Source organism: Tursiops truncatus, chromosome 10 (genome assembly GCF_011762595.2).
Source record: "Tursiops truncatus isolate mTurTru1 chromosome 10, mTurTru1.mat.Y, whole genome shotgun sequence".
Lineage (NCBI taxonomy): Eukaryota > Metazoa > Chordata > Mammalia > Artiodactyla > Delphinidae > Tursiops > Tursiops truncatus.
In genome coordinates, this window is record NC_047043.1 from 61,317,751 (window position 1) to 61,334,804 (window position 17,054).

Here is a 17,054-nt window from a genome sequence, read left to right on the forward strand (position 1 = left end):
GGAGAGAAAAATCCAAAGTCATGATTCAGAGCTGGTGCTGGAGGGAATCGGGTGTTTCCTGTGCTGTGCCTTTGAGGTCTTTTGCCTGTTTCTGTTAGATTGCTTGTCCTTAAAGATTTCTGAAATTCTTTATATATTCTGGAGAGTAATTCTTTGTTGCTTATATGTACTACATATATCTTCTTCTAGTTTGTGGCTTGTCTTTTCATTTTCTTGTGGTTACTTTTGGTGAAAGAAGTGTATAATTTCAATGGTGTTGAATTTACCAGAAATTTCCTACCATCCCTTGTGCTTGGGTAAGACAACATTGCTCAACCCCAAGGGACTTCTTTTCACATAATTTTGCTTTTTCACGTCAGGTCTTTTCTCCATTCTATAAAGTAAGGAAATGGTCCGTGTCAATCCAGGTAGATCAGATTATGCTGCGGTAACAAATGATCCCCAAATCTCAGTGGCTTTAAAAAAATGAAGACTTATTTCTCACTCATTCTGTGTATCCTTGAAGGGTCTGCTGCAGCTCTGCCACATGACATCTGCATCCTGGGACCCAGAGTGATGGAACAGCTTCACACAGGAACATTACCAGTTATCCTGGCAGAAAGAAAAGGGAGAAGTTTCTGCTTGAAGGTCAAGGTGACAATCTCTTCTGTTCACATTTCATTGGTCAGAGCAAGTCGCATGGCCATACTTGAAGTGATGGAGGGAGGAGAGTGTAGCCCCTGGGGAGGGACTGTGTGCTGGCATCCGACACAGGCTCCAGTTTTCTTTTCCCACTGGGTTAACGGGAAGAGTCAGCAGAGAGCCTTCCCGACTCCCTCCGTCCTGCTGTGCGGTGCTGCCACCGTCACACATCAGGCTCCCCTCCACTTGCGGGGTTTCGGCTTTCTGTTCTGTCCCGTTGGCCTGGGTGTTTTCACTGCTGAGAACTCTTCCTCACGCAGCCGTGTCTTGCAGGATGGCCTGGCTCTTCCCTGAGCTCTGGGCCCCCAGCTTCTCAGTCTGTTCGGCAAAGCATTGTCTTGAGTGTTTGGAATAACACGAGTCCTGTGTGCTCAGAGCTGTTTTTTGACAGTAGGGATCTGTGGTGAGAACCATTTGGAAACATTGGGTTAAACATAGTCAAAGACTTGTCTCAATTCTCAGACTTGTCAGAGGTTTGACTCCCCTAGAGGGTGTGTGCAACGCAGCAGCACCCAGACTTTTTGGTCTGTGGAATTTTTTATTTACAGAGCATCTCAATAGGACGATTCTGTGAAACTGATTTTGAATAAGGCTCGCATGAGGGCGAGCACTCTGGCCGTGGAGTTAAAGAAAACATGGGCTCTAATTTATATTTGGGCCTCACTTGTGTGTTGAACTTGGTCTCTTAACTATAAATTCTTGGATTCTCATCCATATGGCAGTTCCCTAGGATAACACATGCACACGGACACACCCCTGCTGAGAAACCCAGGTAAATCTACAGGCGGGAGCTCTTCCTTGATGTCCAGCTCTCATCCTCTGTGTTGGACATCACGCAGAGGCTCCATAAATGGGATTTCACTGCGGGGGTGGAGGGGGAGAGACAATTAAAAGGAGTTGTGACATGTTTAATTATTACCACGAATGCCCTGGTCCTGCGTGAACTGGTCAGATGGCCTGTTTGTTCTTAGCACTTGCCTTTACAGATTATTCTGAGCATAACTTTGTCTTTGCTTTTTGTTTGTTTTAGCCAAAGGCCCAGACATTCGTCTTTCTTCACCATTTTCAGTGATGCGTGCCTGTTGCCTGTTTATTTTTCTAGCTGTAGGAAGCTAAAGTTTCATCTATTAAAATATCATGTTACATTTTATGTCCTAAATTGAGCTCCTATTAGATTTCGGTTTAAACATAGACTCTGAGGTTAGGAGAAGTAGAAAGTACAGGTTGTAAGTCATGTTTGGAGAATTTAAGATGTCCTTCTCCTGACCTTTTGGGAGCACACATTGTCCTGGGTTCTGTCCAGCTTTACTCACAACTCCATTGCCTACCGATGTCTCCTCTCTGCTTTATCCCTGTTCTAGTTATCTATTTCTGGAAAGTCATCTCACAGTGTTGCGAGTTAGGAATGGAGCCTGGTACAGCTGGGTGATCTCTTCTGTTCCAGATGGCACTGACAGAGGTCACTCAGTGATACTCAGCTGACAGAGGGGCTGGTCTCTGGTCTGCGCTGGTTTGGTGCTGCACAAGGGTGGGTGGAAGGTGGACCAGCTGGTCCTGTGAGCTGGAGCACCTCCATGTGGCTTTGCAGCATGGCAGCCTCAAGGTCGTAGGACTTCATACCTGGTTGGTTCACGGCGGCCGGAGTGAAAACCAGGTGGAAGCTTGCATGGTATGATCTAGCCTCTAATGTCCAATGGTGTCCCTTCCGCCATAGTCTATTGGTTGGAGCACTCACAAACCCACTCAGATTCAGGGGGAGGGACACAGACCCCCTCTCTCAATGAGAAAGATGGAAAAGAACCTGTGGCCCTGTCTGGACACATGTTGGATTTTTTTGTAGGCTTTGGTCCTAAGCCCTCCTCTCCATGTACACACTTACCCCAGGTGATGTCATTTAGACCCATGGTTTTAAAATAGCATCTTGATGCTGTGACTCCCAAATATATATACATCTAGATCGGCCCTTTCCAAAAGGTTCAGATTCTAGTGTTCTGCTGCCTACCTGATATTCCCACCTGATTCACAGGCATCTCAAACTCAGTATGGTCAAGCAGAGCTCTTTTTTTTTCCCCCCAGAGCTCTTGATTTATACTGTGCAGACTGGTTCCATGCCGAGTTTTCTCCATCTCAGGAAATGCCACCAGCATCCACCCAGTAAGTCAAACATTTCATCCCTCTCCTCTCAACTATGCATCCAGTCCATAAGCAAGTCTTGGCAACTCTCCCCTGCCAAAATATAACTCAGACCCACCTATTCCTCTCCATATTCATTTCCAAGTCTATGCCACCATCATCTTTCCCATGGACTTCCTAAAGTAGCTCCTGGAATAATTTTCCAAGGTCCCCATCTACAACCCTCTCCAGTCTGTTCTCCACAGCTACAAGTGATCTTTCAAGTGTAAACTAGATGACGCAGGGCCCCACGTTAAACCCTCAGGTGAGATTCTTGCTCTTTGAAGGAAACCGGAGCTCTGTTGTGGCCTATAAGGCCTTATATGACCTGGTTTCTGCCCACTTCTCCAAGCTCATCTCCCATCGCTCCCGTCCCCAGTCCAACCACAGGCCTCCTTTCTGCTCTTTCTCTCCTGAGGGCCTTTGCACTGTCATTGCCTCTGCCTGGACAGACCTTCCAGCAATTCCAATAACTAGTTCATTCTTCTTCAAAATTCAGTCCACGTATCTCCTCCTCGACCACCTGATTGAAGCACTATCCCTCTCACACCATCACTTGGCCCATTTATTTCCTTCTTAGAAAAGATCACAGTCTGTAATTAATATCATTTGTTATCTATCATTGTCTTTTTCCCTTCCAGAATCTAAAAGCCATGAAGTCCAGGGACCAGAACTTTCCCCAGAGCCTACACAGACACTGGATTGTAATATACTCCATAAAGGCTGATCCTATGCAGGTGGGCAATACGAAAGGACACGTGATTCACATGTAAGAGACTGGTCAGAAAATTCTGGTTGAGAATTTCATATTTGTAGACGTACTTTTTGCCTTGCAAAGGATTGTTTAAATCGCTCGTTTTTTTTCTTCCTGACTGGATGCTGAGTAGAAAATGGTTGGGTGAATTAATTCTCTTCCCCAGCTTTTCTATCTATAAAGTGGAACAGCCATAAATTAATTTTTCTATGTAAAATAACTTTTACAGAAATCTAACACAATAGTTTACACGCTCTTTCCGCCCCAGGACAGTTCTGAGGTCACACCCAAACCTATTGTGTGGGTTCTCATGGCCTCAGCCAACAAGGGATTCTGAGGTGGGCAGACTGCCCAGGGCACCTCTCAAAAGGGTTGGAAAGATTCTGCAGCAATTCGGAAGAGCTCACATTCTGTTTAAATCCAGCAAATTAGAATTTTTTCTCCTAATTTCTCTTTTGGATGCTACCCTTCCTGTTATCATGTGATCCTCTTCTCATGTGATGGCCTTCATGCACTGCATTGGTGCGGTTTCACTGCATGTGAGGAAGCAAACAGAGAAGGCAGTAGAAAAGAGACCAGATGGATTCTCCTTTATTTTCCTTTTTTTTTTTTTCAAAATTAGCTAGTATGTTTACGTAAGGAGGGAAAATCTTGTGTTGAGAGGTCTCAAAACAAAACTACATCTCATAAGTGACCAGAAAGACCTAGAGATGTATTTGTTTAGGGTTTTATTTATGACAATTGCTAAAAAAAACCCAATATTTCCCTACCTGATTCTTTAGAACTAAGAGTAGGTGTGTTTTTAGTATAATCAGAAAGCTTTCTGGAGTCCGTGTCTGGCTCTAATGTCATTGTACTGCTAAGGGCACAGGGATGAAACGTGCCTTTTTCTCTCCAGCTTATTGGAAGAGGGTGGACAAATGTTAAGATGACTGCTTTTGTGCAGTCCCTAGAAAATAGTCAAAGAATTCAAAGAATTTTTTGAAACAGGACTGAGGATTACTATGAAATGTTCTGCTCTTCATGCAGTTCTCAGAAAGCAGAATAAAACTGAACCCAAGCTGGAGACATTTTCATCTGGAGCACATTAGTCTATAATAATGGGACTTCATCTGTTTGACTTCTGTGAGCAAATATTATTCTGGAGAAGTAACTTTTCCATACAATTAGAAATGCTCAAAAGTGCTTTCAAACTTTTAAAGGTCACTTTCGATGTAAGTGTGCCTAAATGTATGACACATTTTCCTTCTCTCTTAAACAGGGCCCTGGTTCTCAGATTTGGCAGGTTCCAGGGCGTGGCCTGGACACCAGGAGTTTTAAATGCTCCCGGGTGGTTGGAATGGACACTGAGGTGGAGGACCACTGAAGTACAGCAACTGTGAATGAAGAGCTGCTCTAGAACAACATTTGTGTCTACACTCCTGAGGATACCTAGCATTCAGGGCTGAAATACCCAGGTGATAACCAACCCCCGAGGGGCGGCCCCTGTTGTAAGACAGTGACCTGGGCTGGGGGCTCGGAGACTGTGACCCGTAAGGATTCAGGAACAGACTCTGTGCTGTGTATTTGCTGTTGAGTGTGCTCACTCTCCAAGCCTTGATAGCCGAGGTTTTGTGACACCGAAGAACCCTCTGATGAGAAATCAGAGGACTGTAGTTGTGGTAAGTAAATGCTGGTTCATGCACTTTAAAGCCAAGTGATTTTTTTTTTCTTTTCCATTATGGTTTATCACAGAATACTGGATATAGTTCCCCGTGCTAGAGTAGGACCTTGTTGTTTACCCATTCTATATATAATAGTTGGCATCTGCTGATCCCAGCCTCCCAATCCATCCTTCCCCCACTCCCCCTCCTCCTTGGCAAACCACACGTCTGTTCTGTGTGAGTCTGTTTCATAGATAAGTTCATTTGTATCATATTTTAGATTCCACATATAAGTGATATCATATGGTATTTGTCTTTCTCTTTCTGACGTACTTAGTATGATCATCTCTAGGTCCATCCATGTTGCCGCAAATGGCATGATTTCGTTCTTTTTTATGGCTCAGTAATATTCCATTGTAATATTCCATTGTATATATGTACCACATCTTTATCCATTCATCTGTTGATGGACATTTAGGTTGTTTCCATGTCTTGGCTATTGTAAATAGTGCTGCTGTAAACACAGGGGTGCCTGTATCTTTCTGAATTATAGTTTTGTCTGGATATATGCCAAGGAGTGGGATTGCTGGATCATATGGCAACTCTATTTTTAGTTTTTTGAGGAACCTCCATACTGTTTTCCATAGTAGCTGCACCAGTTTACATTCCCACCAACAGTGTAGGATGGTTCTGCTTTCTCCACACCTTCTCCAGCATTTGTTATTTGTAGACTTATTTTTTTTAATTTTTATTTATTTGGCAGGGGCTACTCTTTGTTGCGGTGTGCGGACTTCTCATTGCAGTGGCTTCTCTCGTTGCGGAGCACAGGCTCTAGGCACGCGGGCTTCAGTAGTTGTGGCTCACGGGCTCTAGAGCGCAGGCTCAGTAGTTGTGACACACAGGCTTAGTTGCTCCGCAGCATGTGGGGTCTTCCCGGACCAGGGCTCGAACCCATGTCCCCTGCATTGGCAGGTGGATTCTTAACCACTGCGCCACCGGGGAAGCCCTATTTGTAGACTTTTTAATGATGGTCATTCTGACTGGTGTGTGACCTTTTGATTTGTAGTTTTGATTTGCATTTCTCTATTAGTGATGTTGAGCATCTTTTCATGTGCATGTTGGCCATCTGTATGTTGTCTTTGCAGAAATGTCTATTTAGGCCTTCTGCCCATTTTTGGATTGGGTTATTTTTTGTTGTTGACCTGTTTGTATATTTTGGAAATTAAGCCCTTGTTGGTAACATCATTTGCAAGTATTTTCTTCCAGTCCATAGGTTGTCTTTTTGTTGTGTTTATGGGTTTTTTTTGCTGTGTAACAGCTTAAGTTTGTTTAGGTCCCATTTGTTTGTTTTTCTCTCTGTTCTCTCGGGAGAGTGAGCTAAGAAAACATTGGCACGATTTATGTATGTCAGAGAATGCTTTAGCTATGTTCTCTTCTAGGAGTCTTACGGTGTTGTGTCTTATATTTAAGTCTTTAAGCCATTTTGAGTTTATTTTTGTATGTGGGGTGGGGGTGTGTTCTAACTTCATTGACTTACATGCGGCTCTCCAGCTTGCCTAACACCACCAAGTGGTCTTTTTATGGGCATCAGGTGAAGCTGGAAGTTCAAGACTGCCTAAGACCTTTCTAATGCCTATTTCTTGTTATAGGGAAGTTTATGGCATGAAAAAGAAAAGCCATCTCTAGAACATCTGATGTTCCAGGTGAATGTGTAAGTAAGTGTCTTTAAAGATGTCTGTACAAATCTACTCAAAGAAACTGTGTGCTTCACTGAGAGCATGGAATTGAGGAGTGTTAGAGCAGTAAGGGACCCCCTCACTTCCGGGATAACCCTGACCTACTTATTGCAGTTAAACGACAGGAGACGTTCACAAGGTGGACTAATGCTGTATCATAAATATGGTGTCTTCACTTACTGGGTGTTCTGTTTGAGAGCCGTCTTTCTATACATTTTAGAAAACTTATGTACAGATAATTTAAAACTAGGTTATGGTCTTTCTTTCCTATAAAGAGTTGGTCATCATGTCCAAATATAACCTTAGGTCTATGGGAAAGTTAGCTTCACTTTCATCCTCATAGAGGCTCTGGCAGCTTTTCAGTGTCGTGAGACACCAGGGCCGAAGGTGGTTTGGGGTTGTTCGTAGAGAGGACTGGTCTTGGACCCACTGAGAGGCCTCAGATTAGGGAAAAGTGACTCCTTTTGTGAGCTCCAAACAAAGGCCTTCTTTCTTTATGGCCAGTCAATCCTATTAGCGAAGGAGAACACAGTGATTGCAGGTTCACCGTGACTGAAAAAAGAACTAATTAATTTTGCATTGATGACATTCAGATTAGTCATCTTAGTTAAAAAACTCCTTTTCAAAATTCTCTAAAAATGAATGCCCGCTAGTATGTTGGGATCTCACCAGAAAACATTCCTTAAATTTTATCCCATAAAAACAGTAGTCAAATTTCAGCTCCCGGTGTGCCCTACTTCTAGGACTTTGCTAGAGTCGAGCAGTCGTCTTCAAGACTGGCTGTGAGAATTCTGCCTCCGTGGTGACAGGGAGGAAGCACCGTGTGTGACTCTGGGGATGGCGGGTGGGGTGTGTGTCCTGCTGAGGGAGTAGTCTTTCTTTTCACCTTCCTAATCCTTTCTAGACTCGAGAAGACGATGGGCTGAGTGCTTCCGGAGTCAATATTTCCAAAAGCAGCCGAGGCGGCTCCATCTGTACGTAAGTGGCTGTAAGATAGCGGCTGACGGCAGTCTCGGGGAAGCCCAGCTCTCAGGCCACGGAGGCTGTGTCTCTCCGCTTGAGGCGGCGCACGATGAAAGTCCCCAGGGCCCCCAGGGGGATGCACATGGTAGAGGAGGCCACGAGCAGCCCAATGATGGCCAGTGCATACGGGGGGTAGTCTTTGGTCACAAGCTGGCCCTGAAGAAGGAACCTGAGTGTCAGAAGAAAGAACCTCCCGTGCGGAGCCTTCCGAGGGCACCACCCCTCCAGGCCTCAGGCCCTCCAGCGTGAGGAAGAGAGCATCTGCGGCCGGGCATCCTTGCACACGGGGCCGCCCCAGCTCTGCGTGCAGGTCACTAGTGGCTCTGCTGGGCAGACTAACTCCCCCTGTGCATACTGTTTGGAGCTATCTGGAAAAAGCAACCATGAGAACCCTCCAAGGCTTACGTTCAAGGCAGCAGCAGGGCACCTAAATGTAGGGGCTACCTGTCCAGTACAGCAGCCACCAGGCATAGGTGGCCATTGAGCACTGGGAATGTGGCCGGGGATGCGCAAGCAGTGAATTTTAAATATTGTTTAAATTTCAGTAGCCACATGTGGTTATTAGCTTCTGTGTCCAGCAGCACAGCTCTCATCTCAGGAGAAGTGTTGATGGACCTCAGGACTTACTTGGAAGAATGATGGATGGTTCCGTAAATGCAAAACTGATGAGAAACCAGTTGAGGCCCAAAAGCCACTAAATGCTACACTACCTTTCCACAAAGGAACCAGAGGACAGCTAAATCCAGGGAGCAGGTACTTGCTGTCAACCAAAGCACGTATGGTTTGTAAACCAAAATGCCAGCCGGAGTGTGGCCGCGGGAACCAGCCCACAGACTTCTGTTGCTCGTCTGTTACTCACTGTGTTCTGTGTGACGAGTACAGGAATTGGGAGGAAACATAAATGATTTTAGCAGTTTGACAGCCTATAATCCTGTGTCTGCTGAATCTGATACATATTTGGTGCTTGTATTTGCTCTACCTTTTTTTTTTAAGGAATTCACTGTTAATTGCATTTTCCAAAAGTATCAGGCTGCAGGGACTGGAGGAAACACCCTGCTCCTCCACTGCGGGGTGGGAAGCCCTGCTCGGCACCACTGCCAGAACCAGACGCAGTGGCGCCTTCCCAGCCATGGTGCAGCGTGGAGTGTGTGGACTGGAGCACGGGGTGCACACTGCACACACACCATATGCTAAGGGGCAGCATCTTCTACCCACAGGGAAAGAAATCCAAATTGGTCAGTTGTATTACTTTCCTTAAAAAGTAAATCTTTTTTATGAGAGTGTGTCTGTGCAAGGACAGCCAAGGCTGACCCTCAGGCCCGGTGCCGTGATACGGCTGTCCAGGTTGTTAAAACACTGATGTGCTGCCCTCTGCTGGGTGAGCAGATGCAGCCCAGCCTCCTGAGTGCCCCTCTCAGTCCCCGGTTCTGTCCTAGCAACTCCAGTGTAAACGCCAGTCCCTGCCCCACCCAGCTCCTCAGGGGCCATGCCCTCCAGCCTTGCTTGGCCTTGCCTGAGTGGCCTCAGTGGACAGAGGCCACCAGGAAGTTCTGGACGGAATCTCACTCTCTTCACTGCAGCCCATGTTGAAAAACTCAGCCCAGCTGCTGGGCTGAGTGTTTTTACATACCTGGGTGATGTTTTTACATACCTGGGTGATGTTTTTACATACCTGGGAGGCGTCCCAGGCTTGGTACTGCAGGGTCCCTGTGATGATGTAGTCACTCAGGTAGAAGACAAAGAGGCTGATGATGAGCAGTGGGCTCACACCGCCCCACATGGCCTTCCAGTACCAGTTCAGAGCGTGTCCAGTCATAGCCTTAAGGTCGCTTTCGAATCTGTTTGGAGGTGGGGAGAGAAAGCTTGGATTATCCATGCTGTTGGCGCCAGGCAGTCCAGGCCACACCTCCTCGTCTGCTCAGGAAGATTCTGTGCTGGGCACCACTGATGTCTGAACACGACCACTGGGCAGTCTCTGATTCCTTGTGGGGGTCTTGGGGGCAGGGAGGGAAGAAGGGCTGAGGCCGCCACAGAGGGGGCAAAGCAACCACCCATAGGCGAGTGGACATCAGAGGCCATCCTCCTGGTGCCGGCCTTCAGCTGGAGGCTGCTGCTGTACACCAGAGGGCCTGGCGGGATGCCTGTGAAGCCTGTCCTCAACACCAGGGGACCGCGAGGGCAGCCCTGCTCCACCCCTCCCACGCTGCTGTCTGTCAGCAACTCTCCTTCCCCCTAGAAACGCCCCCACAGGGGAATCGCTTTTGTCCCCTGAAACCAGAGCAGGTTTTCTGGGGCAGAGGGAAAACCTGAAGGAAGCAGAAGCACCTTGGCCCTGACCCGTTGGAGCTGGCATGGAGTGGTGCTTCCCAAGTGTAGCTGCCTGCAGCCCACCATTGTGATTCCCATCGTCTGTGGGCTTTTTATAATTGACTCATTTACCTGAATTTAGCAATAGCATGACAATATATCCGTTTTACCATGGATTGGATAGGCTAATCATATTTTTCTGCCCCCCCCCCCCCACACAAATGAGGATGGAAAGTATCTCAGCACTTTGAGAAATGCTGACCCAGCCACCTCCCCGTTTCCCAGGGGAGGGGACCGAGGTCCAGGGCTGTGATGTGACTTGCCTGAGGGCACCCAGGTAGTGGCCGACCCAGGCCCAGCATCCGGATTGGTGTCTTACCTCCAGTCCAGGGCCTTTGAAACTGCTCCCCACGGCAGAAAAGGCAGCCATGGGGGAGGGGAGGGGGCCGGGTGAGACTGTCACAGGGGGAACCACAGCCCCTGCCTCTCCTGGACCCTGCAGCGTGTCCATCACCACCTGCTCCCCCCCCCCCCCCCCCCCCCCCCACCGCTGCAGACCACAAAGACCCACGTGCATAATGTGAACACTTGGGACTCTCGAAACTACATGTGGCAGAAAGTGTTGTGAGGCATGGCCTTCACGGGTGGGTTTCCTGGGCGGCTGGCGGGGCAGGCCTCCTACCTCCTCAGTCCATACAGGTAGCACACGGCGGCCGCCTCCACCAGGACAATGAGCAGCAGGGGCAGCGTGGCAGCGTAGTCATTGAAGATGTCGAACCAGTAGTTGCCGGCCTCCATGGTGAACACCAAGCCAATGGCACAGCTGACGAGGCACACCAGACCTAGGAGCACAAGACCGCCTGCTCACCCGCCTGAGACCCCGGCCTGCGCACCCAGCTTTCTATGGGGCCCAAGAGCCATGGACCCTGAGGAGGCGCTGGCCGTTCAGTTCATCCTCATGGGCTGGGGGAGCCGTCGTGGACTGGCCTCTCTGCACGTGTGTGCCACGTGTGTGTGTTGGGCAGCGTGGGGCAAAGGTGTTGCAAGGAGTGTCAGCAGGACTTCCTGCTGTTAATTCATGGGGCCATCCAGTAGTGGGGAATCAAACTCGGTGGAAAAGAGAAACTTGTAGGCGTTGCTGTCTAGGGGAATCTCACCCAATCTATGGGTCTGGTGACTCTGTTTATCCCAGCAACTCAGCCACTAAGCTCATGGGAAGTGAATCAGGGGAGGAGATTTGAGCTGCAGGGCACCCCTCACAGGACCCCCTAGAGAGGATTCACATCTAACCAGAAGAGAGGAGTAGGGAGGGGAGGAGAAGAAACAAACGCTTACCCAGCTGCTACTGCGCCCCAGGCACTTGCCATGCAGTGGAGGCTTTAGCTTCTGGGGCAGGTTATCAGGAGCCCCCTTCTACAGAGGGGGAAGCCAAGGCTCAGAGATGTCGGGTAACTTTCCCAACATTCCACAGCACAGAAAGAAAGTTGGAATTCAGACACAGGCCCTTCTGTCTCCAGAACCGAAGCTCTGGCTCCAGTCTCTGCTGCCTCCCTTGGGCACCCCACAAAGTATTAGACTCTAAAGCTCCCACCTGCCCTTTCCATGGCCACAGCCTACACCACCAGCCAGTGAGCCCCACTGCTGTCCTGAGGCGGACACAAGAACAGGCTCTGTGCGGGAGGGGAGGCTCACATAATGCTGGCTCCTGAGGGCAGGGAGGCTAAGCGCTAGAGGGCTCTGGTGGGAGCTGGGTTTGATGTGGGCTGGGACGAGGGGTTCTGGATGTGGGGGTGAGGCGTCACGGTTCTCTGGACACTGCCAGGTTGCACTGGAGCAGATGGGTGGTGGAGTGAAGTGGAGAGGCAGGCCTGGATAAACAGGCTCTTGCCCTCACAAGGCAAAGGTCTGCCAGCTGCAGAATGGGTAGATGAATTGTGGTGTATGGTCTTAGGCTGGATTATTACACGGACGGGAAAGAGGACGGGGATGGGGGCGTACTGATGGGGCAGGAGCAGGGAGGGGCTCTCCGGTGTGAGAAATGTACGTGTTGTTGTTATGCTTCAGTCAACACAAAGACAAAAGCAGGTTCTCTGCTGGCCTGGAGAGCTTTGAGGGCCGTGCTGGGGGGTTTGGCCTTTGCGAAGGTTGGGGTGACCACTTCACTCCCCTGTGATGTGGAGAACCAGATGCATGGGGTGAATCATGTGTACCAGGTCCCAGATTGCCCGAGAGGAGAGAGCCATGGCAGGACCCCAGTGAGGCTGCTGCGGCCTCTCGCTGAGCCCGCGGCCCCTGAGGAGACTCCTCCCTCTGCTCACCTCCCCGAGCCCCGCCGCCTTCGCTGGCCCACTCACCTGAGATTGCCTCCTTGGGCAGGTAGCTGGAGATGACCTTGCTGTCGGTCAGAGGGGTGAGGATGGCGGCCGTGTTCCCCAGCATGCTTCCAATGCCCAGCATCAGCAGCATGAAGAAGTAGAGCACCGACCACAGCTGGGACACCTCCATGTTTTTAATGGCCTCTGTGTAGACGATGAAGGCCAGGCCGGTGCCCTGGACGGCCTGCCCACAGGATGAAGACACCAGTTACACACCCGGGCGACTTAGGACTTCTTCCCCAGGTGCTAAGCTGCTTGGGGAACCTGAGAATCAGCCACGAGAAGCCACATTCTGAGGTTGGATCTTCCACCTGCACACCAGCCCACTGAGGGTAAGCTGGGCTGGACAGAAATGCGAGCTGTCAGGAGCCCTTATTTGCAAAGTGTGAGGAGACACCTCAGTCAACTTGGAACACTTGAGTTCCTCTCTCCTGCCCCAACTCACATCATTATGGATAAAATATAGTAGAATAATGGTTGCATAATTTCTGCTTCCTGTATCATGACTGACTGGGTGTTCCGGGAGCTGAGATGGTGGAGCCACAGCTACAGGGGCCAGAATGGTGGGGAGCTGGCCTGGCCGGCAGGCAACCAAGTGGGCAGGCTGCTCAGAGGCCAGATGCCTGCGGCGGTAACGCTGCTGTAGGGATACTGAACTGTGGAAATAGAGCCTCAGCTCCTGGTTGAAAGGGCTTATGGGTGGGGGTGGGGAAGCACCCCCTGGCTGCCAGCAGCAGAAGCAGCAGAAGCAAACACTGGGGAAGGCTTCCATTGCAGGTCTGAATTGGGTTACCTGTAAGACCACCAGAGATGATCAAGCGGTGAGCTTGCAACCCGAGATTTATAAACTGACCAGAAAACATGCCACTGTGAGTGAAGAGTCAGCAGGAATAAGAACTAAGATTTCAGCACCCTTCCCCTGGAATGGCAGATGTTGGATTGTCAGATTCAAAATACAGGTCAGCTCAACAGCATACCAAGGGGGACAATGGTATTCATCCGCCCTGGGTGCAGACCATAAGGGAGTGATCACTTGCAGAGAATTTAAAAACAACAGAACCTACTAAAGGTGGCCTGCTTTTTATTACCATGAGCCGACAGTGCTAAGCAGTGTCACTGATAATACATGCCCCCAGAAGACAGCTGGGATGCAATAAAGGTGAACAAATAAACTAGCAAGCATGCCGGTCAATACAGACACTGTTGTATAAAATAACAATAGCATCCAATTTATCAGTTTAAAAAGAACTGGGAACTTCCCTGGTGGCTCAGTGGTTAAGAATCCACCCGCCAATTCAGGGGACACGGGTTCGAACCCTGGTCCGGGAAGATTCCACAAGCCACAGAGCAACTATGCCTGCGCACCACAACTATTGAGCCCACGCGTCTAGAGCCTGTGCTCTGCAACAATAAAAGCCACCACAATGAAAAGCCCGGCCCTCATACCGCAGAGAAGAGTAGCCCCCCACTCACCACAACCCCACGTACAGCATCAAAGACCCAATGCAGCCAAAAAAAAAAAAAAAAATCTGTTAACCTTTAAAAAATAAATAAATAAGAATTGGACATAAAAGGTATTTAAAACAAGAGGGGTGAGTGAAAGTGTCTGAAAGTCCTTGTACTGTTTGGGAAGGAACTCAAGGTATAGTTTAACTTTAAACTTTGTTAAAGATTCATGGAAAAATTCAAGTGGAAAAAAGTCTAAATAAATCAATAACCACACAATTCTTGGGCACTGAGCCAAACTCAAAAAGTAAGTGAGGAAAATTCCCAGGTGCCAGAAACAAAAAGGAAATTTGAACTGAGCAGGAACACAAGTAGGCCTCAGAAGTCATCTGAACAGGATCCAGGCCTTAAAGGCAGGGGCTGAGGTCTGGGGATCTGCTGACACCCTGGTAGGGAGGGTCGTGCCACAGGTCAGTGTAAGCAGGGAGGAAGGAATAACAAAGTGTTGCCTCATCCACGAAATGACCTGGAATGGCTCCACCTATGAAATCAAAGGGCCAAAAAAACTCCAAGGTACCTTATTGGCAAGCAGAGCTATGGACCTTTACTGTTCCCTCTTCTTGAAAGGCATTCTCTAGAGACACTTTCTAGAAGCAGTCTCTAGAAGTATTTACATTAAATATAAGAATTAGACAAACATGCCCACTCTCATTTGCACTTCCACTGTGCTAGAAAAAAATTCCTAGGATCCGCAGGTGCCATAAGAATTACATAGAAAAGTAAAGCAAATATATAGACAAATATGAGAATAAGAGAATTCATCAAGGTTGCCAGATAAAGGACCAACACAAAAACTGTTAGCTTTTTTTTGCAACGAAAACCAGCAATGGTAGAAATTGGGAAATGAACACTATTTACAATAGGAACAAAACAATAAGGTTCATAGACATAAAGGTAAATCAAAGATCTGCCAGGATTTTGTGGAGAAAAATTAGTTGCAGAATATAAAAGAAGACTTCAGTGAATGATGAGAAAAAGCCTGCTCCTAAATCAGAAGTCACAGTTGAAAAAAATATTGATTGTTCCCAAATTATATTACAGAGTCAGTGCAATTCTAATAAAAGTTAAAGGGATTTCCCACCCCACAGTGGAACTTGTCAAATTGACCTGAAAATTAATGTGAAAAAAAAGGTCCCAGGGACTTCCCTGGTGGCATAGTGGATAAGACTCCACACTCCCAACGCACGGGGCCTGGGTTCTATCCCTGGTCAGGGAACTAGATCCTACATGCATGCCGCAACCAAGGAGCACGTGAGCCTTAACTAAGGAGCCCACGTGCCGCAACTAAGGAGCCTGCCTGCCTCAACTAAGAGCTGGCGCAACCAATATTAAAAAAAAAAAAAAAGTCCTAGAATAATGTTGCTAAAATGGCCACACTACGCAAAGCAATCTACAGATTTAATGAGATCCTTGTCAAATTATACATGGCATTTTTCACAGACCAGAATAATCCTTTATATGGAACCAAAAAAAGACCCAGAATTGCCAAAGCAATCCTGAGGAAAAAGAACAAAGCAGGAGACACAACCCTCCCAGACTTCAGAAAATACTACTAAGCTACAGTAAAGAAAACAGTGTCATGGTCTGGTCACAAAAACAGACATGGATCAATGGAATAGAATACAGAGGCCCGAAATAAACCTACACACCTACAGTCAATTAATCTTCAACAAAGAAAGCAAGAATATACAATGGAGAAAAGACAGTCTTTTCAGCAAGTAGTGTTGGAAGCTGAACAGCCGCAAATAAAGTTAGCACACACCCTCACACCATACACAAAAATAAGCTCAAAAGGGATTAAAGTCTTAAATACAAGATATGACACGATAAAACCCCAGAAGAGAACATAGGCAAAACATTCTGTGACATAAATCATACCATTTTCTTAGGTCAGACTCAAGGCAACAGAAATAAAAGCAAACCTACCAATGGACCCAATCAAACATAAAGCTTTTGCACATCGAAGGAAACCATGAACAAAAAGACAACTACGGACTAGGAGAAAATATTTCAAAATGATGCAACCTACAAGGGCTAAATTTCAAAGATATACAAACAGCATGTACGACTCAACAACAAGACAACCCAATCAAAAAAAAAAAGGAAAAAAGACCTAAAAACATTTCTCCAAAAAAAAAAAAAAATATATATATATATATGGCCAAAAGGCACAAGGAAAAAGTTCAACATATATAATTATGACACAAATACAAATCAAAACTACAAGTTGTCACCTCAGCAGTACGAAGGACAATCAGCCTGGTCAAAAAACCCCAAAAAGTCTACATACAATAAATAAGGGACAGTGTCTGGAGAACAAGGAACCCCTGGTTAGTGGGAAGGTAAATTGGTAACAGCACAATGGACAGCAGTAGGGAAGGTCCTTAAATAATGAAAAATAGAGCTCCCATAAGGTCCAGCAATAACACTCCTGGGCAAATATCTGTAGAAAAACATCCTTCAAATACACACATGGACCCCAACAGTCGTTGAGGTAAGATTTACAATAGCCGAGGCATCGAAACTACTGAAATGTCCATCGAGTTGAATGAACGGATAAAGAAAACGCCATACGTGTGCACAGTGGACTATTAGCCAGAAAACAGAAATCATGCCATTTGCAGCAACATGGATGGATCAGGAGATGATCTAACTAAGTCCAGTAAGTCAGAGTAAGACAAATATATGATATCACTTACAGGTGGAATCTAAAAAAGGATACAGATGAACTAACTGACAAAACAAAAACAGACTCACAGCCTTAGATAAGTAATTTAGAGTTACCAAAGGGGGAAGTTGCAGAGGGGGGGGCGACAGAAATTAGGAGGTTGGGATTAATACATACACACTAATATGT

At 47.3% G+C, this 17,054-nt stretch overlaps 2 protein-coding genes across 38 annotated transcripts in view; one reads left to right on the forward strand and one right to left on the reverse strand.

Annotated features, from left to right (window-relative positions):
• SACM1L (SAC1 like phosphatidylinositide phosphatase) overlaps positions 1-17,054 on the forward strand; it is a 97,337-nt gene that overhangs the window by 58,351 nt on the left and 21,932 nt on the right. For 4 of the 35 annotated variants that reach the window (XR_002178705.3, XR_002178722.3, XR_002178723.3 and 1 more), the window contains 2 exons: positions 506-2,835; positions 3,495-3,623. The gene's annotated coding sequence lies outside the window, so the exon portion shown is untranslated. Of the gene's footprint in view, positions 1-505; positions 2,836-3,494; positions 3,624-4,868; positions 6,966-7,890; positions 13,651-17,054 lie in introns of those variants that run through there. The other 31 variants (XR_012334583.1, XR_012334584.1, XR_012334585.1 and 28 more) reach the window with 29 other exon arrangements.
• Positions 4,183-17,054, reverse strand: part of SLC6A20 (solute carrier family 6 member 20) — a 92,299-nt gene continuing 79,427 nt past the window's right edge. For all 3 annotated transcript variants that reach the window (XM_033864721.2, XM_073811090.1, XM_033864720.2), the window contains 4 exons: positions 12,671-12,875; positions 10,999-11,158; positions 9,682-9,847; positions 4,183-8,165 (listed from right to left, as the gene is read on the reverse strand). In XM_033864721.2, the coding sequence (XP_033720612.1) occupies positions 8,016-8,165; positions 9,682-9,847; positions 10,999-11,158; positions 12,671-12,875 (681 nt within the window). In that variant the 3' untranslated portion in view covers positions 4,183-8,015. The remainder of the gene's footprint in view (positions 8,166-9,681; positions 9,848-10,998; positions 11,159-12,670; positions 12,876-17,054) is intronic.